The sequence below is a fragment of the Salvia hispanica genome, chromosome 2 (genome assembly GCF_029641045.1).
Source record: "Salvia hispanica isolate PSC_SH4W2 chromosome 2, Shi_PSC_v1, whole genome shotgun sequence".
Classification (NCBI taxonomy): domain Eukaryota; kingdom Viridiplantae; phylum Streptophyta; class Magnoliopsida; order Lamiales; family Lamiaceae; genus Salvia; species Salvia hispanica.
In genome coordinates, this window is record NC_142693.1 from 21,984,512 (window position 1) to 22,005,615 (window position 21,104).

The 21,104-nt window shown below is 36.9% G+C and overlaps 5 protein-coding genes and 1 non-coding gene across 8 annotated transcripts; 3 read left to right on the forward strand and 3 right to left on the reverse strand.

Annotated features, from left to right (window-relative positions):
* Positions 1–1,214: 1,214 nt before the first annotated feature.
* On the reverse strand, positions 1,215–3,444 carry LOC125202451 (GDSL esterase/lipase At1g28600-like). Its single transcript, XM_048100843.2, has 5 exons — positions 3,165–3,444; positions 2,874–3,086; positions 2,116–2,264; positions 1,761–2,037; positions 1,215–1,654 (listed from the first exon to the last, which is right to left on the reverse strand). Exons 1-5 carry the CDS (start codon positions 3,403–3,405, stop codon positions 1,338–1,340), a joined length of 1,197 nt encoding a protein of 398 aa, XP_047956800.2. The 5' UTR covers positions 3,406–3,444; the 3' UTR covers positions 1,215–1,337.
* Positions 3,445–7,229: 3,785 nt separating this feature from the next.
* On the reverse strand, positions 7,230–9,322 carry LOC125214621 (GDSL esterase/lipase At1g28590-like). Its single transcript, XM_048115724.2, has 5 exons — positions 9,026–9,322; positions 8,742–8,954; positions 8,151–8,299; positions 7,795–8,071; positions 7,230–7,688 (listed from the first exon to the last, which is right to left on the reverse strand). Exons 1-5 carry the CDS (start codon positions 9,264–9,266, stop codon positions 7,426–7,428), a joined length of 1,143 nt encoding a protein of 380 aa, XP_047971681.1. The 5' UTR covers positions 9,267–9,322; the 3' UTR covers positions 7,230–7,425.
* Positions 9,323–11,380: 2,058 nt separating this feature from the next.
* Positions 11,381–13,195, reverse strand: LOC125200177 (Tetratricopeptide repeat (TPR)-like superfamily protein). Its single transcript, XM_048097908.2, has one exon. The coding sequence runs from the start codon at positions 13,082–13,084 to the stop codon at positions 11,504–11,506; it is 1,581 nt and encodes a 526-aa protein (XP_047953865.1). The 5' UTR covers positions 13,085–13,195; the 3' UTR covers positions 11,381–11,503.
* Positions 13,196–13,309: 114 nt separating this feature from the next.
* On the forward strand, positions 13,310–16,985 carry LOC125208573 (magnesium-chelatase subunit ChlI, chloroplastic-like). 2 transcript variants are annotated; one of them, XM_048108226.2, is made up of 4 exons: positions 13,310–13,561; positions 13,640–13,752; positions 14,508–15,568; positions 16,852–16,985. In XM_048108226.2, the coding sequence occupies exons 1-3, from the start codon at positions 13,471–13,473 to the stop codon at positions 15,561–15,563; spliced, it is 1,260 nt and encodes a 419-aa protein (XP_047964183.1). In that variant the 5' UTR covers positions 13,310–13,470; the 3' UTR covers positions 15,564–15,568; positions 16,852–16,985. The 2 variants fall into 2 exon arrangements, with proteins under 2 accessions (XP_047964183.1, XP_047964176.1); XM_048108219.2 differs by lacking the exon at positions 16,852–16,985 and having other exon boundaries at positions 14,508–15,710.
* On the forward strand, positions 16,112–16,185 carry TRNAI-UAU (transfer RNA isoleucine (anticodon UAU)). The gene has a single exon. It is a non-coding gene; the product is annotated as a tRNA-Ile (tRNA).
* A 792-nt stretch (positions 16,986–17,777) lies between the features above and the next one.
* On the forward strand, positions 17,778–20,936 carry LOC125213828 (protein IQ-DOMAIN 10-like). Of its 2 annotated transcripts, none has more exons than XM_089064542.1 (6): positions 17,778–17,800; positions 19,113–19,226; positions 19,376–19,540; positions 19,672–19,899; positions 20,222–20,335; positions 20,413–20,936. In XM_089064542.1, exons 2-6 carry the CDS (start codon positions 19,152–19,154, stop codon positions 20,764–20,766), a joined length of 936 nt encoding a protein of 311 aa, XP_088920668.1. In that variant the 5' UTR covers positions 17,778–17,800; positions 19,113–19,151; the 3' UTR covers positions 20,767–20,936. The 2 variants fall into 2 exon arrangements, with proteins under 2 accessions (XP_088920668.1, XP_047970536.2); XM_048114579.2 differs by lacking the exon at positions 17,778–17,800 and adding an exon at positions 17,874–18,180.
* Positions 20,937–21,104: the final 168 nt, after the last annotated feature.

A 21,104-nucleotide genomic window follows, 5' to 3' on the forward strand; every position in this document is an offset into this window, starting at 1 on the left:
AACTAAAATAATGCTATGCATAAGTAGATAGTGTCATTGATGAATAAGAGGAAGCAATTAATACATCAACTATGTGTATAGAAATTCGACCAATTGTTTCTAAATTAGTAGCTATAAACTTTATATAATGAAAGTTCATTTGTAATTTATCAAATCAAGTGAAGGTCAAGTGAAGGTTGCGTAAAATATTCTAATTCAATTTCAAATCTTTTGTCAGTATATGATTGATATAATAAATGGGGAATTGTGTTAGAATTGAAAATCCATAAAAATTGAATTTGAAGTTACATTATTTGAAATTGATTCTAAATTATTTGGTAAATTAAATAATTAATATAAACTTTAATTCTATTTTTTTAAACTCTTTGTTTGGTAAATAAATTAATCAAAATTTGACACTGACGTTTATGTAAAATATTTTAAAATTATTTAAATACATTATATGTATGCATTACTATTTATTTTTGTATTTTGAGTTGTGCATTGTTGTGTTTCATAATCCAAATAATAGATTTGTTATGAAATGATAAAATGAAATAGTACTATACTACTATACAGCTAGAGACACATCCGCTAAATCAATCTGGATCCCCTCCTCCGCCCAAAACGAGTCCAGCGCCGTGCATCCCGCCGCCACCGCACACTACCGCCGATAAAAGTAGTGACACCAATAAATATTTATAAGATATCAGAATCATTTTAATTGAATACATCAAAAATATATGTAAAATACTACCCTCTGTCCCGGCTAAGATGACACATCTCTTGGCCGGTACGAGATTTTAGGATTTACTCCCTCCATTCCATGGTAATGGAGGCGTTTCTTTTCAGCACGGAGATTAAGAAAAATTGTATTAGGTGAGTTAAGTAAATGGAGAGTAAAGTGGAAAATGAAAAAGGTATAGAGATGAAGAGAGAATAAAGTAAGAGAGAGTAAAGTATGAGTGGAAAAATGTGTTGACTTTTACTAAAAAGGAGAATGACTCTATTACTATTGAACGTACCAAAATGGCAAAATGACTCTATTACTATGGAACAGAGAGAATATTAGTTAAAGTGTTTAATTGGAGAGAGAAAATGTGGGTGTAAGTATTAAAATTGAGAGAGAAAGAAAGATCAATATTTTAATAGGAATGAGAAAAAGTAGTTGGGATATTAATTGGAGAGAGAAAATTTCCAAAAAATGAAATGTATCATCTTAGTTGGGACAAACTAAAAAAAACCTGTCATTTTAAACGGGATGGAGTGAGTAACATTTTTCTATATCATATACAAAAGGAGAGTTCAAGCGAAAAGAATTTATAGAAAGTTTAGTTTTTAGTTTTACAAAGTGCAATTTATTTGTAAGATGCTTCGCCTCCAACCGATAAATCAGGGCTTCGAGTCACCGTAGTAGTCAAGGGGGTGAATGGATCGGCATTATTTGAAGGCGGAGCACAAAACGCATAGAGCGGAGGACTAGTAAAAGATCCTTGCAGTAATCCATCTGCAATTACTCCGTAAGCCGTCTCTGTCAAATGGAGACCATCCCAGCTCACGTACAACGAAGGATCCTCGCACGTGCTACATCCTTCGGAACCGCAGGTGGACGTGCCATTAACGTTGTACGGTCCTCCACTGCCACAACATGCTATAAGTGCTCCTTCTGAGAATCCTGCAACATCATAGTCAATCACTCCATCCAAAATTCTGCAGATATTCACATGTGAGTTGTCTCGCGGTAAAAATGTATCAGTAAAAATAGATCAACAAGAATTCACCATATTTTGTTGGGAATCGGTAAAACTGCATTGCAGCATTGTAATAGTCTGCATACACAACGTTGATGCTCGGGTTCTGCTTTTGGATGAAGTCAAGTTCTGTCTGAAGCAATTTGTTATGGTGGCGAGCGAACCTGTTTAGCCAGTCGAGGCAACCTGTTTCGGGGTCGTAGTATGTTTGATTCGAGGTTATGAAGTAAGTAAGATAAACAGGCAAACATCCGATAGGCAAATCCCCAGGAACTACAAGAGTCTTAGCTCCGAGCTTGATCAGTTCCTGCATTGCATCAATTATTTACAATTTATCAAGGGATTTTTCAATGGAGAAATAATTTTTCTCATAGTTAAATCTTACATTGATTGTTAAGCTTATTGCTTTAACAACTTTAGGAACGATTGCTAGTACTGATTTGAAGCTTTTCCCTTGAAGGAATGCATAGTTGTAGTCATTGCCTCCTATCTCTCCCACCAAAACCAGGGAGGTTTTTAGAAAATTCTTACAATCTGCTAGCAATATTTTCAACAACTATTTCAACTTTAGTATCAAACTCTTATCAATATGGCTCACTTTTCAACAACTTTTTTAACTTTAGTAACAACTCTTTTAACTTTAATATTAATATGAACACTTTTCAATATGCACAAATAAATTGTGCCATTTGATGAATAAGAGGGAGGAAAATAAAATAAAATAAATTCTTTAATGTTTGGTAAAATTTAATAATTGATAGTATAATGTTTTATTATAATTATAAATTCTTATTGTAAATAAATAAACTAATACAGTAATAAATTTATATTAATTTTTAATAAAATATTTTTTTAATTATTATTTATGTGTAGTATTATATATCTATACATAACTTTATTTATTTATTTTGAGTTGTGTGTACGTGGGCTAGTGTGTTTGTCGTGTGTGCAATGTTATGTCAGTGTCTGCATGGAGTGTGTATAGTTTGACAGTTTGTGTTTCAAAGATATCTGATTTTATAACTATTTAAAATTTGATTCTAAAATTTGAATGGTAGGAATTCAAAATTAAAATTCAGTTTAAAATTGAAATGATATCCTATCCAACAGCAACAGATTTGTAATTGGCAGGAGTATTATTACCTGAAGGTGTGTGGCAAAATTTGGGTAAAAACAGTTCCTTAAACCAACTCAACTGATCAGCTAGAGACGTATTCGCCAAATCAATCTGGATCCCCTCCTCCGCCCAAAACGAGTCTCGTAGCGCCGTGCATCCCGCCACCGCGAAGTTCACACTACCGCTGAAATCGCTGCCACCGAAAAATGGCTGCACCAACGGAAGCCCCAAAGCCTCAGCTGCAGAAAAATAATCAATCAACGGTGAGAAATTGCAATTGAAAATGAAATTGAAATCGACTGTGAATTAATGCGAACCTATGAAATCGATGACGAGGCGGCCGTCGGACCACCTCCCCGTGGGGCGGTGGAAGAAAGTTACTCCGTATGGCGGCGCGGCCGAGCGTGGTGGAGTGTTGGAGGGAGTGAGTTGGATTGCGTTGCCGGTGTCGGCGAGCGAATCGCCGAAGCTGATGATGGATTTGAAGCACGCGGAAGAAGCTTGATTGCTTGCTGATGTTAAAATCAGGAGAATGGCGATTGAGTAATTCATCTTCATTTTTGCGCCAATGGATTATATTTTTTTGATAATCTTACAAGTGATTGCTAATCATCATTTATCATGCAAGGATCTGTGCTATTATTATACACACACATCAAATTTTTTTATAATAAAAGATATTTATATTTTAATATTACAATTTAATAATTAAATAATGTCATAAGTGAAATAGCCGCCCATGCTGTGCTATCAGTCACATCAGGAGATCCTAATCCGTGTACCTAAGATCATGTCGGCAGCTGTTAAAAAAAGTGTAGGAGTAGTTAGTTTATTTAAAAAATATTGTCATATGATCCAATTTGATTGATAATTCACATATGATTAACATACTTCCTCGATCCCGCTTTAAATAAAGCATTTCATTTTTGGTACATAATTTTATATAGTGTTATTTAGTGAATTAAATAGAAAAAAGAAAAGCAAGAGAGAGGAAAAATTCAGATAGGGTAATATTTCTATTTTTAGAATTGTGTTACTTAGAGTGGAACATCCCAAAAAGAAAAATATATACTTCTTGGTATGATGAAATGGAATGGTGGAATGAAATGTGATTCCTACTTCCATTCTATTCATTTGCTTGATGTGATGGAATGAACGAGTGAATTGATGAAAATGCAAAGGAAATTCAAGGAAATTGACATTTCATTCCAACCTCCATTCCATTCCAACCTCCATTCCATTCCGTCCTTATTCCATTCCATCATACAAAGCATGCCCTTAGAGTGTTATAGATATATCATTTATCACATGTTCCTAAGATTCTACCGCAACTGTATATAATTATTGTTATGATTATTTGGGAAAGATTCGCGGGTATGATGTGGAGGAGGATGCGTTGAAGGAGCTTAGAGGGGTGGAGAAAGGGTTGCGTAAGTTCTTGAGCAGCTCGACAATGGTGAATTTGGATGGGAAGCTGTGTGGTGCGGGAAGGGATGGAGACAGAGGGCTGAGTGGCGCGATATTGAGGTTGGATGTGATTCTTGTCGTGCCTAAAGGAGCTACTATCTCGCATTGCTTGGCCATTGAGTTTTGACGGCCAAGCATTGCTCGGATTTGATGATAAGGTTAGGCAGCGCCTTCATCTTCTTCTTCGTTTTTGTGGTCTGTTTTGATCAGTATGTTTCACCATTTTATGATGTTTCATTTGTCTTTGAAGTTGTGTAGTGATATGTATTGGTTCTGTGTCAATAAAGATTGTTACTGTTAGTACTTATGTCACGACCGCCCTTTAAGGGTATAACAAATGCGGCGATGACGACCTAGGCGGACTTAAATGCAACAAGAACGTAGGCTAGAGTTTCATTAAAAAGGGTTTGACCAAAGTAATTAATGAACAATTAAAATGATAAAAAGCAACGGCTTAGCAATGAAAACCAATAAAGAATCAATATCACAATTTAGGCTCAAAACGACAAGGGTTTAATATAATACAAAATGTATCATGTCTCGACATTCTAAACAAAATGAAATAGTTTCAAACTCAATCAAAGATAAGAAGTTTCATGTTTCAGCGGAAGCATTCAAGAGAAAAGTGAAGTCATGTATGAAGGCACAACTCTACTCAATGTTTCAAAATGATCATATTATTATTCAATTAATTTGCTCAACACCGCCAACCGCTCGTCGCCGCTCAACCTGCACATAGGGAAAACACATGTAGGGCTGGGTACTTTAAACATACTCAGTGGACTCATGCCAAAACATTTTAATAGATATGTCATCCTTACCATAGTGAACTCGAGTTTGCAGTTATAAAAGAATATCATCGAGTATCACAAAATAATTTCATTGACTGGTCAGTCAAACAATTTCCTCCATTTTCTCAACAATTCACATCAATTCCATAGTGCGACGAAAGTGTGGCCACAATATTCGCCCACGAGACCGACCGACTAGCAAGGACGGCTCCCGACCCCAACTGTGTACACTAGCCTGATAGGGTTTGCGGCCCTACTCAGACCCGAATTCGTTTATATAGTCCTATAGCCTAATGGAGCAAACTCACAAACTAGGCAGCAGGCACACAACATCATCAAAACAATCATAGGCATGTCATAACGTTTTAAACCACCCTTATAACACCATAATCATTATTTTGGTAATAAAAGAGTTTAGTAAATAAAGCCCACCTCGACTCCTTAGATCTCAAGTACGCTTTTCCCCTTGTTATCATGCCGAGAGCGCGAGTTATCACCTTTAAATTATGTGTATCACAAGTAAGTCTCAATCATCTACTCAAAATCATGCATGTTCCCAACGTTTCCCTTTTTCCCATCGATTAGTTTTATATTATCATTCAAAAATCAAGACATGCTCATCATATCAATTTTATTCGTACCACAACTCCAGATCTATCATCAAAACATGTCACGCATGAGTGTCCTTCAACACATCTCACACGCACACACACAAACACGCACGCACGCATACCGATGCACATACACACGCACGCACATCACTTCATATTCATCAATTGTTTCCCCTTTTCACTCAATCTATATGCATGAGGGTTCGAGAACACCGATTAATCGGCTACATGAGAAAAGATAGATCAAAATACCTCTTCTTGAAAAAACGATCGGTAGAAACAAAGTAAAATCTTGATTCTTCAATAATTCTTGAGGCTTTAACTTGAATTCTTCTCAAAAGATGAAGAAATAAAGAAAATTTGAGAGAGAGTGGGAGAGAAAATGGCGTGAGGAAGAGAGGGAGGGAGGCATGTAGTAGTGGTTTAGGGTTAGGGTTTCCTCCCCTATTTATAGAGATAAATTCCAAGATTTGATCTCCCAAATAATATAACTTTCAAGATTTGATTCTCCAATAATTAATTAAATAAATATTGTGGAGTTAGAGAAGAAAGGAAAAATAGCGTGAATATAGGAGAGAGAAATATGCGATTTTTGCCTATTATATAGGTGTAGGATTTAATTTAATTTTTCACGGAGCACGAGATTTCACGGAGCAGAATAAAAATAATAATTCTCCCAAATAAATAGGAAAGTGGCGTGAATTATGCTTCCTCCACAAGGAATCAATTTCAAATCTTAATTAAAATAGGATATGGCAAGATCTCCTTAGATATGGTAAGATATGCTAGGATATTTGAATTTATTCATGGAAGAGAATAAATAAGGGATCAAATAATATAATAAAATAATTCTTTCTCCCATAAATAGGAGATTTTCGAAAATCTCCATGTATAAGCATAGGGGTCGATTTTCTCATGGAGAAAATAAGAAATAATCGGACTATGAATTTAATTCGGATAAATATCCCAAGCAATTAATTAAATCCAAGAAAAATAGAATTCCTCTCCAATAAAGCATGGGGGTCGAAAATTCCAAATAAATGTGTATGATATTTATGAAAATCCTATTTAGTCTCACTCATCCCTTAGGAATTAATTCGTCACAATATGTTTCACCCCGCATCAATTATTCACATGATCATATCACAATTTCAGTCATTTCCACTTTCACCTCATATTCTCAACACATTGATCTTTCAATGGCCACGTCATATATTTCACATCTTTGACTATTCAACAGCCACGTCATATAATCAACATATTTGACTATTCAAATAAATCTCAACTCCACCATGCAACTAGGTCATAAAGAAATCATGCAATTAAATCACTCATCATTAAATCCACGTACTTCATAGCATTAAAAGCATTTAATGCAAAAATTTTATGTCTCGAAAATTAAGATTTGAAAAGTGGGGCGTTACAACTTACTTTAGCAAGATTTTGTTGGATTTGATACTAATTAGTGATGAAGCACTGAGCTAAACATCTTAATGCTATGAAAGAAGTAATCTTTTGATAACTACTACAAATATGCTATGTTATTCAATATATACTGAAACAGTACTGTTTTATCGAAGGTCTAGCACTTAAATAGTTCAAAACTTTCGGCTAACATTTGGCAACAGTAGTTTTAGGTGTTTCAAAGTTCAATTTATTTGTTAAGATGTTTCACCTCCAACCAATAAGTCGGAGGTTGGAGGTTCGAGTCACCATAACCAGGATGAACGAAGCAGCATATTGGAAGGTGGAACACAAAACGCATGCAACGGAGGAATGGTAAAAGATCCTCGCAGCAAACCATCTGCAATCAATCTATACGCTGCCTCTGTCCAATGGAGACCGTCCCAACTAGCATGCAACGACGGATCCTCGCATGTGCTTGATCCTTTGGATCCACACATGGATGCGCGATCAAAGTTGTATGGTCCTCCACTGCCACAACATGCTATAAGGGCTCCTTTTGTGAATCCTGCAACATCATTAATCAAACACTACATCCAATATTCTGCATATATTCATATATCAGTTGTCTCACGTAAAAAATGTGAAGTAAAAATAGATCAACAAGAAATCACCATATTTTTTTGGGAATCGGTAAAACTGCATTGCAGCATTGTAATAGTCTGCATAGACTATGTTGATGTTTGGGTTCTGCTTTTGGATGCAGTCAAGTTCGGTCTTAAGTATGTTGTTATGGTGGCGAGCAAAGTTGTTTAGCCAGTTGAGACAACCTGTTTCAGGGTCGTAGTATGTTTGATTCGAGGTTATGAAGTAAGTAAGATAAATAGGTAAACATCCAATAGGCAAATTCCCAGGAACCACAAGAGTCTTAGCTCCGAGCTTGATCAGTTCCTACATTACATCAAATAATTACAATTTATCAAAGGATTTTTCAAGGAGAAATAATAGTATTTCTCATAGTTAATCTTACATTGATCATTAAGCTTATTGCTTTAACAACTTTAGGAACGATTGCTAGTGTTGATTCGAAGCTTTTCCCCTGAAGGAATGCATAGTTGTAGTCATTGCCTCCAATCTCTCCCACCAAAACCAGGGAGGTTTCTAGGAAATTTTTACAATCTGGAAGCAAATAACAACTCTTTTTAACTTTAGTATTAATATGAATCACTTTTCAACAGCTTTAATTCTCCATGGTCACAAACTCTTTTTTAAGTTTGTACACAAATTAAATGAGTAATTAAAAGAATGATATGTACAAATAAATTTTGCCATCTGATGAATAAGAGGGAGGAAAACAAAATAATACTCCCTCCGTCCCCCAACTAAGTTGAATCGTATTCCCCATTCAGATGTCTAAACTAAGTTGAGTCATTTCCACTTTTAACAAAAAAAAATAAAACATGCAATCACTTTTGCTTTATTCTATTATTATCACTTTATTATAATTATAAATTCTTATTGTTAAATAAATTAATTAATAAAAATTTACATTAATTTGTACTAATAAATATTTTTTTAATTATTATTTATGTGTATTTGTACAAAATGATAGGAGTATTACCAGAAGGTGTGTGGCAGAATTTGGGCAAAAACAGTTCCTTAAACCAACTCAACTGCGCAGCTAGAGACACATTCGCCAAATCAATCTGGATCCCCTCCTCCGCCCAAATCGAGTCTCGCAGCGCCGTGCATCCCCCCACCGCGAAATTCACTCCGCTGTCGAAATCGCTGCCACCGAAAAACGGCTGCACCAACGGAAGCCCCAAAGCCTCAGCTGCAGATAATTAATCAATTCACACCACTGCTGAAATTGAAGTTGAAATTGAAACTGAAATTAATGCGAACCGATGAAATCGATGACGAGGCGGCCGTCGGACCACCTCCCCGTGGGGCGGTGGAAGAAAGTTACTCCGTAGGGCGGCGCGGCGGAGGGCGGAGGAGTGTTGGAGGGAGCGAGTTGGATTGCATTGCCGGTGTCGGCGAGCGAATCGCCGAAGCTGATGATGGATTTGAAGCACGCGGAAGAAGCTTGATTGCTTGCTGATATTAAAATCAGCAGAATGGAGATTGAGTAATTCATCTTCATCTCTGTGCCAATGGATTATATTTTTTAGATAATCTTTTTTATGTGTGTAGAGTATAACTAACAAGTTATTGCCAATCATCATTTATTACATTCACCTAAGATCCTGTCGGCAGCTTTTAAATAAAGTTGGTAGGAGTAGTTATTGGGAACGGATCCCTGCTGTGGAGAAATCACAGCAGGGGCTGCTGTGGTGAAGAAACGGCGCCATATTGTATCAATTACCTCAGTTTTTTGCTTATTCAATTAAGTGGCAGTATAACATCTGATGCGGTAGTAGTATTCCTTATATATTTGATCAATGATTTAAGTATTCCACTAATCTATCATCCACACCTCCATACCGCTATAAATAAATCAGAATACTGTATTGAAAAACGGCCATGTTGTATCAATGCTTGAAAGCCAATTTATATTAAAATATACCAATCTCAATTATAATATACTAATATTACACTAAAAATTAATTTCAGAACGTAATTAAAACTCCTTTTGTGTTATTCTTTAAATTTTATTTAGTGTAATATTATAATTGAGAGTTAATATTGTAAGTGATTTAAATTAATATTTTAAAAAAAAGTTTCTAATCTCATAAATTCTAAAATTGAATTAAAATCATACTCCTACTATCATATTTTTTTATTGTATGTACACCTTCCGTCTCAAGGTAGTTAAGTCATATTTTTTTCAGGTTGGTTGTCTCAAAGTAGTTGATTCATTTCCTTTTTTGGCAAAAACTTTTTCTTCTCTCATACTTTACTCCTTTTTCATTTTTCACTCTCTTCACTTTAACATTTCACATATCAATTTCTTAAATCTTGTACCCAAAAAAAATATCACAATTACCTTGTGACAGATGGAGTATTAGTTTCAATTTTGACAATCACAAAACAATTAAAAAATGAAATGTTATATTCGAGTTTTTAAGTTGTGAAACTAGTCAAAATTCAAAAAAAATTTGTGATTTAATATAAATTATCACTAAATTTATATAAAATTGAGTTTTCAAATAAATTTTTAGTCTAGAACAATTTAGAAATGAAATTAATAATTCCCTTATTTCCTTCAATAAGCTTTATTTAATAATGGTTTTAAATAATCTAGTCATATTACATTATCTTATAATAGTACTACTAGTTAAATTACTAAAAAATTATATTCAAGAAACTATTACTTATACTACTCAGGAATCACTACTCAACAAATTATTAAATATTCTGATTTCATTTGTAGCGGTGTGGAGGATATATTAGTGCAATATACTTTAATCATTGATCAAATTAAATATATAAGTAATACTACTGCCGCATCAAGTATTATACTAACACTTAATTGAATAAGCAAAAAGTTGAGGTAATTGATACAATATGACGCCGTTTCTTCACCACAGCAGCCGCTGCTGTGATTTTTCCACAGCAGGGGATCCGTTCCCGTAGTTATTTTATTTAAAAAATATTATTACGTGATCCAAGTTGATTGATACTCCATCCTATCCCTTGAATTTTATCACATTTTGATTGGTCACATATTTTAAAAAATGTAACAAAACTGAGTTAAAATATATAGTGGAGAAAGTCCTACTTTTATATACTCCTTCCGTTCCAATAAATATGCAACATTTGATTTCCGGCACATAATTTTATACAATGTTGTTTTGTGAGTTAATGAAGAGAGAGTAAAGTAAGAGAGAAGAAAAAGTTGAGATAGTTTTATTTCTATTTAGGAAACGTTTCATTTTTATTAGGACAACATTAAAAAGAAAATGTTTCATTTTTAATGGGACAGATGAAGTGAGTACTTATTAGTTTTATAAAAATAAAATATGAGTTGGAATGAGTTAGTGGAATATGGTCCACTACTAAAAACGATAAAAAGTGAAATGTGACAAATTTTGTGGGACGGGTGAAAACCGAAAAATGTGATAAAATTTAAGGGACGGAGAGAGTAATTCACATATGATTCACATACTCTCTTCGTCCCGCTTTAAGTAAAGCATTTCATTTTCGGTACATTACATATAATTTTGTGTAATGTTGTTTTATGAGTTAAATGGAGAGAATAACGTAAGAGACATGAAAAAAATTAGAGATAATGATATTTCTGTTTTTAGAAATATGTTAAATAAAAGGAAGCCAAAATCCCTCAGCATTTATCAATAAATACCAGTTCACACAATTGAGTGAATACAATCTCTATTATGAAATTCTTTTGTATGAAAAAGAAGATTTTGAAATGTTTTGCTAAGAACTCCCAGCATGGAAAGCTTCTAAACCAGCATCTGTCCCTATCCAAGTGAACCCTGTCCCTTTACACACTCCTCTAGCCTTCATCACCTCCCTCAACTGGCTCACACCCTCCCATCTTCCGGCATCAGCCAGCGTGTTCGACAACGCAACATACGCCCCCGGCCTGCTCTCCTCCTTCACCTTGAAAAGTTCGTCCGCAGCCGCTCTAGCAAGCTCCACATCACCCTGCAACCTGCAAGAACTCAGCAAAGCCGCCCACACGTCCGAGTTGGGCTTCTCGGGCATCTGCGTTATGAACTCAAGCGCCTCGTCCAACCTCCCCGCGCGCCCCAACAGATCAACCACGCAAGCGTAATGCTCCATTCTCGGCCTCATCGAATAAACCCGCTCCATGCTCTTAAAGATCTCCATCCCTTCACCGACCAGCCCCGCGTGGGCGCAAGCTGACAACGCGCCAAGAAACGTCACGTGGTTTGGGGTGATCCGGCTGACATTGATCATTCTGTTGAAGAGCGCTAGAGCTTCGTTTGGGCTTCCGTTCTTGCCGTATCCATCAATCATCGACGTCCACGAGAAGATGTTCCTTCTAGGCATGTAGTCGAAGACGCGCCTTGCATCCTCTGTCCGGCCACATTTGGAGTACATGTCTATCAGAGCACTCCCCATCTTTATGTGAGGGAAAAACTCAGTCTTTACGAGCTGCCCTTGGATCTGCTGGCCGATTTCAAACGCTGACAAGAGCGAACAAGCCCCGATGATGCTTGCGTACGTTGATATGGTAGGCGTGAAATCAAGACGCTGCATCTCAATATACATCTCTATGGCCTTCTTAGCCATTTCAACCGATTTGCTGTATCCTTCAATCATGGCATTGTAAACCACCACATCTTTCTCGAGAGTTTTCTCAAACACATCCTCTGCATCCTCCCAACGGCCTCGGTTCATGTACCCGGTGATCATCGACGTAGAACAAACCACATTCTGCTCCAGCATCAAATCGAACACTCTCCTCGCATAATCAATCCTCTCGCCCTTCACATACGCATCGACTAATGCGGTATAGAGCACGTCATCACCGACTACATAAGATTTCGAGATTTGGGCATGGACTTCCCTCGCAACAAAATGTGAGGATAGCCCTGCATTTCCACTAGTTGAACCTTTTAAAATCATCGAAAATGTGTAAGCATCTGGCTTCTCACCTGAAAGGTAGAGTTCTCTCACCAATTCAAACGCTTCTTCGGCAAAACCGTGCCTTACGTTTCCTGCTATCATGTAATTGTAGGCTGATAAAGTTCGGTGAGGCATTTCATCGAACACCTGGCGCGCGTACGATAAACATGAAGACTTGATGTGGAGGATGAGGAGTTTGATGGAGATGTTGACATTGGGTATGAAGCCAGTTTTGATAATGCGGGAATGGATCTTCTGGCCGTGAGAGGGGTGATCGGAATTGATGTAACTCTGCAGCGCCGATGACACGGAAAACACTGGGACAGCGTTGAGCTCTGTTCGTGGGCAATTGGTTGTGGGTTGAACTAGGGCACTGATATTGCTAAATCTGCCATGCCTCATTTTCTTCCCATTTGGAGATCAAAAAAGGAGATATAAATCCAAGTTGAATTCGAAAATCAGGAGTGGTGAATGAAAATGCACTCCATAAGCTGGCTTGATAAATCATGAGCTCAATTTAAATCTCTAATTATGTTTTATTATTATTATTATTTGTAATATTATTTTATATTTTTATATTTTTACCAGTTAATTGCCATTGGATAAAAGAGAGCTGAAGGTATCAAAAAGGGCAAACACTTAAATCCCTAAAAAACTAGAAACGTGGATACCCTTGAATCTTGAGACATTTGTAGAAAGAATCCAGATTCTTGATCAATCGTGAGAGAATCTGATCCTCTTATCTTCACTCCAACCCCAAGCTACACAGTACACACTCTAGGTTGAAGATGGCTGCGATAATGGGAGCTTCCTCCACTGCAGCAATCTTTGCTACTCACTCATCAATAACTCCCTCTCTCTCCCTCCACCCTTCTCCACGTACATTTGCTGAAACCCCTTCTGTTTCCCACTTGTTCTTCAAATTTATGGTTAATTTTTTACAATTAATTGATGTAGGGCTGAGCTCAGGGAGGAAATTCTATGGAGGAGTTGCAGTCCCCTTGAAGAAAGGGCGCTCTCATTTCCATTTCTCAATTTCCAATGTTGCCACTTCTCCTGCTCAGCAAGAGGTACTGATTTTGTTCCCATTTTGATTTTGTGTGTGTATTGTGAGTCTGTAACCTAATTTGGCCTGTGTGCATGCTGTAGATATGAGTTTTATTGAGTTTAAAGGTAAAGGTTTTGGTTAAGAAGTAAATCCTATCTCATTTTTGGTAGTTGTAGATAAGTAACATATCAAAATCACTTTTTTTTCAGTTGTTCCTCATCTCATTTGATTCTTGATTAGAATATAGTCAAGTAAACTTCTCCGGGTTTACATTATGGAGCTGCTCCCTTCGTCTCACCGTAGTTGAGGTGTTTCTTTTGGGCACGGATATTATGAAATGAGTGTTTAGGGAGTTACGCGGAAAAAGAATAAGAATGATTGAATGCGTTGATTTTTGTCATAAAAGGAAATTACTCAACTCAAAAGGAACGTCTAGAAAAGGAATACAACTCAAGTTGAGTACTATTTTTCTAGGTATTCCATGGTTCAATTTCAATATGTGTTTGTTTCCATTTTGATTTCGTGTCTTGCTTTGAAGAGTGTGTATTATGACCTAAGTTCGCGTTTGTTGATGTTGTAGATATGAGTTTTATTGAGTTTCATGGTAATGTTTGGTTAAGAAGGTAATCTTATCTCATTTTTGGTGATTGTGGAGTATTCATGTCACAATACAGTAAATTCACTTGTTTTTCATCTCATTTGTTTCTTGGTTCGGATATAGAGTAGCATCTAATAGTTAAGTGAAAAACTCCGGGTTTACATTATGGCTATGATCAGGTTCAGAAGCTCGCTTCTTCGAAGGAGAATCAGAGGCCAGTTTATCCATTTGCAGCTATAGTCGGGCAGGATGAGATGAAACTGTGCCTTTTGCTGAATGTGATTGATCCGAAGATCGGAGGGGTGATGATCATGGGTGACAGGGGGACCGGAAAGTCTACAACCGTTAGATCTTTAGTCGATCTACTCCCTGAAATCAAAGTAGTGTACGGGGATCCATTTAACTCGGATCCAGAGGATGCTGAAGTGCAGGGGCCGGAAGTACGTGACAAAGTCATGAAAGGCGAACAGCTCCCTGTCGTAGCTACAAAGATCAACATGGTTGATCTGCCTTTGGGTGCAACAGAAGATAGAGTTTGTGGCACAATCGACATTGAGAAGGCCCTTACCGAAGGTGTGAAGGCGTTCGAGCCTGGTCTCCTAGCAAAGGCCAACAGAGGGATTCTGTATGTTGACGAGGTTAATCTTTTGGACGATCATTTAGTGGACGTTCTGCTAGATTCTGCTGCCTCGGGATGGAACACTGTGGAGAGAGAGGGAATCTCGATTTCACACCCGGCCAGGTTCATACTCATCGGATCAGGTAATCCAGAAGAGGGAGAATTGAGGCCACAGCTTCTTGATCGTTTTGGGATGCACGCCCAAGTTGGAACAGTGAAGGACGCGGAGCTCAGGGTGAAGATAGTCGAGGAGAGAGCACGATTCGACAAGAATCCTCAAGAGTTCAGGAAGTCCTACATCGCAGAGCAAGAGAAACTCCAGCAGCAAATTGACTCGGCCAGGAGTGGCCTTTCGTCCGTCATAATAGATCATGATCTTCGAGTGAAAATCTCCAAGGTATGCGCGGAGCTCAACGTGGACGGATTGAGAGGCGATATAGTTACGAATAGGGCAGCAAGAGCATTGGCTGCTCTCAAGGGAAGAGATAAAGTAACAACGGAGGATATTGCCACTGTCATCCCCAACTGCTTGAGACACCGGCTTAGAAAGGACCCTCTTGAGTCGATCGACTCGGGCTTGCTCGTGATCGAGAAATTCTACGAAGTTTTTGCCTGAGGGAGGTAAAAGTTTCATCTTTTTTTTTTTTTTTCTAGTGCAAGGTTTTGGTGTGAAGGTTTTTTATACTTGGCTGTTCAATTTTGGAGCTGCGAAACGAACTATTGATTTGGTGGAATGAAGTTGATTGGTTAGAATTCGTTGAAATCTTCATCTTAATTTGGAATTTTTGTAGTTTTATAAGTAGTAGCAACATTAGTCATATGATTTTCCCTTTTTTTGAGTACTTTCTTAAGAAAGTTGTGTTAATGGGAAAATCTTACACAATAATTGATGAATTGCACTATAGAAGTGGAGAATTGTACACTAACTTAGGGATGAATTTCGACAACTTCAAGGACAAGTCTTATTATACCTTAACTATTCATGTATCACGTTAACTTCTCATATCTTAGCACAAGCACAAGCACAAGCAAATACGGAATACCAAACAATGAACAAACGTCTGACACCCTCGATGCCCCACCCGTATTCCCGGTCCAGACCAAATTAAGTAGCTAGTAGACCCGAAGCTAATAAATTAAATTTAAGTAGGATTATTAAGCATCGGTCCTGTAGCTCAGTTGGTTAGAGCGTTGGTCTTATGAGCCGAAGGTCGCGGGTTCGAACCCCGCCAGGACCACCTTTTTATATGTAGTTAGAGGTTTGAGTTGCTGCTAGCCTGCTACCATGACCTTTTCATCGGGTATGAGCCCCGCTAGAACCACGTTTTTCTAATTTTGGTTGCTTATTGGTTAGAGGTTCGAGTTGCTTGACCACAACCTTTTCACTGCGTCCGATTTTAACTGGATTCGTGTTTTCTAAATTGTGTATTTTATTGGTCAGAGGTTTGAGCGATTAGACCGTGATTTTATTTGCTAAAGTCTCTACTGCAAATTAAAATGCATCTACCTCTATTATATTCCTTTTGCTAGGAAGGAAAGTCTTAAATAATTGATAGGAAGAATCAACAATAAAATAATTAAATAAAAGATAGAACAGTGTGAAGATATATCTGGACTAATGGAATAGTTGTTTGTTGGTGATGGACCAATGATATCTGTGATACTAGTAGTACTTTATTTTATATAAAGACGAACATGAACGGTTCACCTATATATTCCACATCAAAACCTACAACCTTTTTTTCCATAAATTATGTAATATGTACTGCATCACTATTCTTTGTTTGTTGACGTACCTAAATAAAGAAGCGGTTTCTTTTGGACAATGTTTCTTAGTATTTTTAAACCTTTAAGTTGTGATTTGGCTCATTTCCCCTTAACATATGGTGAAGCAAAATTCGTAGGATCGGATACTTTGAAAAAGTTGACACTGGCATTAGAAGGCATAAGTGATGCGGTGGCCGTTGCTTGCAATGGAGGAACGAAGGAGAATTAATCCTAAAAGTTCATGAGGCCGAACAGTCACCAGCCGCACGTTGTAATCAACAATAGCTCAAAATATCAAATTTATCATGACCCTGGTTGATGGATCAATGGTGAGACACTCATATGAACTCTTGGAAATAATGGAATGCCTACTTATACAATAATTTGTTTATTTTGCCACGTTTTCATATTGTGAATAAAGAAATGTACGTGACTGCATGGAACACATAACTTAATTGTTAAATATTTAATCTATTTAATAGTCATTAATCGAAATAAATAAGCATTAGGATTTTGGTGATCCAGCTGTTCCAAAACTGCTAGTTGTTATAGAAAACTACGAGACATATGCAATTCGGATAATTTAAACTCATACATAATTAATAAGCTCAAACTACTACCACTACTAATTATTATTATTATTATTATAAGAAAATCAGTCTACTTATGAGTTAATTATTCAAAATTTAAGTGTGGCATTTAATACGATGATAATATTAATTGCCACTTTACGGCTTAAACACGTAACATAAGTAAAGTCTCATCTATAAATCATTGGTCACACCAAACAGACATGCCGATTTTAGATGATTTTTGTGTGTATATTTATCAGCTCAGAAAACCAATTAAATGCATGCTTGTATTTTGAACCATTTTAATTTTTAACATTGATGTAATTCGAATTTTTAATCTTTTCAGTTATAAAATTTACAGGAGACATTCAGTTACTTAAGATTAAATTATCCCGATATATGTCAAGATTGGAGTACTTAACAATTAGCAAGGCAAATTAAATGTTAGTTTAAAGTATTTTTTCCTACACAAATGATAAGAGGCAATGCGAATAATGATTGAAGGTTGTATCAGGTTAGTTCGAGTGTCTCTATTACAATAAATTTACTTGGATTAAATTGCGAAATTTCTCCAAATTAAACCCCTTGATGGAGGAAATACATCAATTTTCTCTTCAAATAATTGTAATCTAAAGCGACAGGATAGAATTTCTTATTTGGTGATACATTTGAGTTTGATTGTCTTCAACCTCTGTTTTTGAGGTCAGCAGTCGCTGGGCCATGGCAAAAATCGGCAAAACCAACACTACCCACTTTTCCTCTCTACCTTCCACTTCAAGCCTGTGCATATAAGCCTCTGTTTCACTCATACTTCCAATCTCCATCACTGCTTTTTAGCTTTCTTGGTTTTCTTTGTCAGCTTTGAGAGAAACCCTTTTGCCTAAAAGGAGTTTGGTATGTGACTTGCCCATGTTCTTTTATTCCTTCATTGCTCCTTTCAAGAATGTTTTTTTCATGTGTCTGTAAGCAAAATGTGGCCTTTTTTTGTATGGTATTTTTTTTTCAACTAGTACTGACAGAAGCATGTGGGTTTTTGTGATTCTTGAGCATTTTTAGCTTAACAGGATTAGAAAAAACAAGTCTTTAATACTTGATTGAATCTGATGCTTGTTTCATTGTGAATGGATCTTTGAAATCCCAGAGTATGCCTCATAATTCCAGTGATGTATTGTTTAGGTTTAATGATCCCTTTTGATGATTAGGCTGAATTTGAGAATTCTTTTTGTGAAAGAACAAATTTATATCAGATTTTTGTGTTCTAAATTTCAATTCTTGTACTGTTTTATCCACATATGAAAAGACACATTGTAAATTCTGTCTTTGAGATGGAAAAGTTTTCTTCTTTATTGAAGTTTCTTGATACATCCTTACAAATGGAGCAATCTATTTCATTACTCATACAATACCAACATTGAGAGTGAGCAGGTGCACTGTGAGTTCAGTAGTGGAAAACATTGAGAAATCCTTACTAATGGAGCAATCTATTTCACTATTCATATGATACCAACATCTTGTTTTTGCTTTATACCGATTAGCTTTTCATCGGTATATAGTTGGGCGAGTGAGCAGGTGCAGTGTGACAGAAGCTTTCTTCTTTATAGAAGTTTCTTGCCGTCCTTTCTGGTTGTCGGTTTTTGAGCTCACTAGAGGAAAATATTGAGAATTCCTTACTAATTAGAGCAATCTCTTTCATTATTTATATGATTCTATCATCTTGTTTTATGCTGATGTATACATTTTGCCATTTATCCATTAGCATTTCATCGATATATCTAATTATATGTTTCATATACTGAATGTATTGATGGAATCTGTGATTTCTATAGGGTCCTTCAGTTACCACATCGAGGCTTTGAGCATTGAGTATGGGTTCAGGAGTTTGGTACAAGAATATAATCAGCAAAAGGAAAGTGAAAGGAGAGAAATCACGGAAAGCGAAGGTTTTAAAGCTCAGCTCCAATCTGAATCTTTGGTTTTCTATGTTTTGTTTTCCTCCCATGTTAACTGACTATTCAAGTTATCCGAAGATGATTCAATCCCATCTTCTTGATTTCTGATATTACCATCTTTTTTCGATATTGTTGAGCAGCGATATTCATTTCAACGCATAGATGGCTGCACAGAGGATCTCTGCTCTCTCAGAGGGTGTCTAGCACTAGCCAATGGCGCTTGTCTCGACAATCAGGGCAGTGTCGTTCTCTCCAGAGAATATGTTGCTGCTAGAAAGATTCAGACTGCATACCGTGCACATGTTGTATGTCATATTCCCTGCTAGCAATGGCTATCATCTTAGTTTACACAGCTCATTTATTTTGTCTTGGGCTTTCAAATATGAAGATCGTTATGAACTCTTGAATTGACTGTGCTTTTCCTCTTCTGTTTTAGGCAAGGAGAAGTTTTTGTCGAATGAGAGGAAACGTAAGGTTACAGAAGCTGGTGCAGTGTGATTCTGTTAAGAATCAAGCACATACTACATTGGGTCGCCTGCACGCATGGACGAGAACTCAAGTCCAGATTAGAGCACGTCGTGCTAATATGGTCATGGAAGGCCAACTTAGGCAGAAGAAGCTCGAGAATCAGTTGAAGCTCGAAGCCAAGCTTCATGACTTTGAGGTAATACAACAACTTTCTCCTTCATGTCTGTAGATTATGGCCAAATCAATAAAATTATGCATAATTTTATGTTGGAGGAATTGTCATGATTGAAATTGCTGTTCTTTCCATTTCCTTGTGGAAAAAAGTGACCTTAAGAACGAACAATACATGATTTTCGTTTCTTTACATGTATCGATAGTAGTACTATCAGTCGTCCTGTGCTTAGGAAGCCTCCTAACACACCTTATATACATCACGATTTCTATATTTAAACTGAATTATTCTGTAACTTGAAACTACACATTTAAGACGGATGTTAAATTTCTTCGATGTGGGGCAGGTGGAGTGGAGTGGTGGTTCTGAAACAGTGACCGAAGCCCTTGCAAAAATACATCACAGAGAAGAAGCAGCACTGAGAAGGGAGCGAGCTTTGGCGTATGCCTTTACTCGCCAGGTATGTCTAGTTGTAGTATCTATCGATTTCTTCATCATCGTTGAGCCCAAGAAACAAATCTAATAAACCGTGTGCAGTGGAGGGCCAACACGATGCCATGTTTTGGACCGAGCAACAAAGAACTTAGTAAAGCGGATTGGGGATGGAGCTGGATGGACCGTTGGATAGCTGCTCGGCCATGGGAAAGTCGAGTTTATAGCCCCAAAAAGGCACAGAGGGCCCGACATCCGAAACTGATCTCTGCTAACGGAAAGGCAGTTAAGAAAACCATTTCCCCTGCGAGCAAGGCGCCAGGAAAGGTCCCACGGATCTCTCCTAATGGAAAGGTTACCAGAAAATCCCGTAAGCTGTCTTACAACACAGCTACCGTTAAAAAAGTGAGTGCGAAAAGTGAAGAGATGAAAACGAAGAATGCAAAGGAAAGCTCCTAAGCATGATGTCAAAATGCAAAAACTGAAGCAGAAAGAGGATTTGATCTGAGCTACTCTCTTTTCTTTCTTACACTATTGTAAATTTTTATTATGAGAAATTAAGTTATTGTGATTTACTTACATGTGTAAATAATCATTGATTCTATATATATATGTGTGTTGGTTTTGTACTTGTGGTGAGATCATGGTATCTTTTTGTAAATTGAAAATTTTATTTTTATGTACTCTCTCCATCTCACCCAAAGCAACACATTTCATGTTCGGCCTGAGATTTGATGCAGCGTTTCTTTTGTTTAGAAATGTGTCGCTTTTATTGGTATAATTTCAGGAAGAAAAAA

Coding starts and splice junctions, on each gene's coding strand:
- LOC125202451 (XM_048100843.2), bottom strand. CDS start 3,405: ATGAAGATGAATTACTCAATCGCCATTCTCCTGATTTTAACATCAGCA. Junction 2,265..2,873: donor ATTTTGCCACACACCTTCAG/GTAATAATACTC, acceptor TATTGCTAGCAG/ATTGTAAGAATTTTCTAAAA. Junction 1,655..1,760: donor CCGATTCCCAACAAAATATG/GTGAATTCTTGT, acceptor ATGATGTTGCAG/GATTCTCAGAAGGAGCACTT.
- LOC125214621 (XM_048115724.2), bottom strand. CDS start 9,266: ATGAAGATGAATTACTCAATCTCCATTCTGCTGATTTTAATATCAGCA. Junction 8,300..8,741: donor ATTCTGCCACACACCTTCTG/GTAATACTCCTA, acceptor ATTTGCTTCCAG/ATTGTAAAAATTTCCTAGAA. Junction 7,689..7,794: donor CCGATTCCCAAAAAAATATG/GTGATTTCTTGT, acceptor ATGATGTTGCAG/GATTCACAAAAGGAGCCCTT.
- LOC125200177 (XM_048097908.2), bottom strand. CDS start 13,084: ATGAGGCATGGCAGATTTAGCAATATCAGTGCCCTAGTTCAACCCACA.
- LOC125208573 (XM_048108226.2), top strand. CDS start 13,471: ATGGCTGCGATAATGGGAGCTTCCTCCACTGCAGCAATCTTTGCTACT. Junction 13,562..13,639: donor CTCCCTCCACCCTTCTCCAC/GTACATTTGCTG, acceptor TAATTGATGTAG/GGCTGAGCTCAGGGAGGAAA. Junction 13,753..14,507: donor CTTCTCCTGCTCAGCAAGAG/GTACTGATTTTG, acceptor GGCTATGATCAG/GTTCAGAAGCTCGCTTCTTC.
- LOC125213828 (XM_089064542.1), top strand. CDS start 19,152: ATGGGTTCAGGAGTTTGGTACAAGAATATAATCAGCAAAAGGAAAGTG. Junction 19,900..20,221: donor CCAAGCTTCATGACTTTGAG/GTAATACAACAA, acceptor GATGTGGGGCAG/GTGGAGTGGAGTGGTGGTTC. Junction 20,336..20,412: donor CGTATGCCTTTACTCGCCAG/GTATGTCTAGTT, acceptor AACCGTGTGCAG/TGGAGGGCCAACACGATGCC.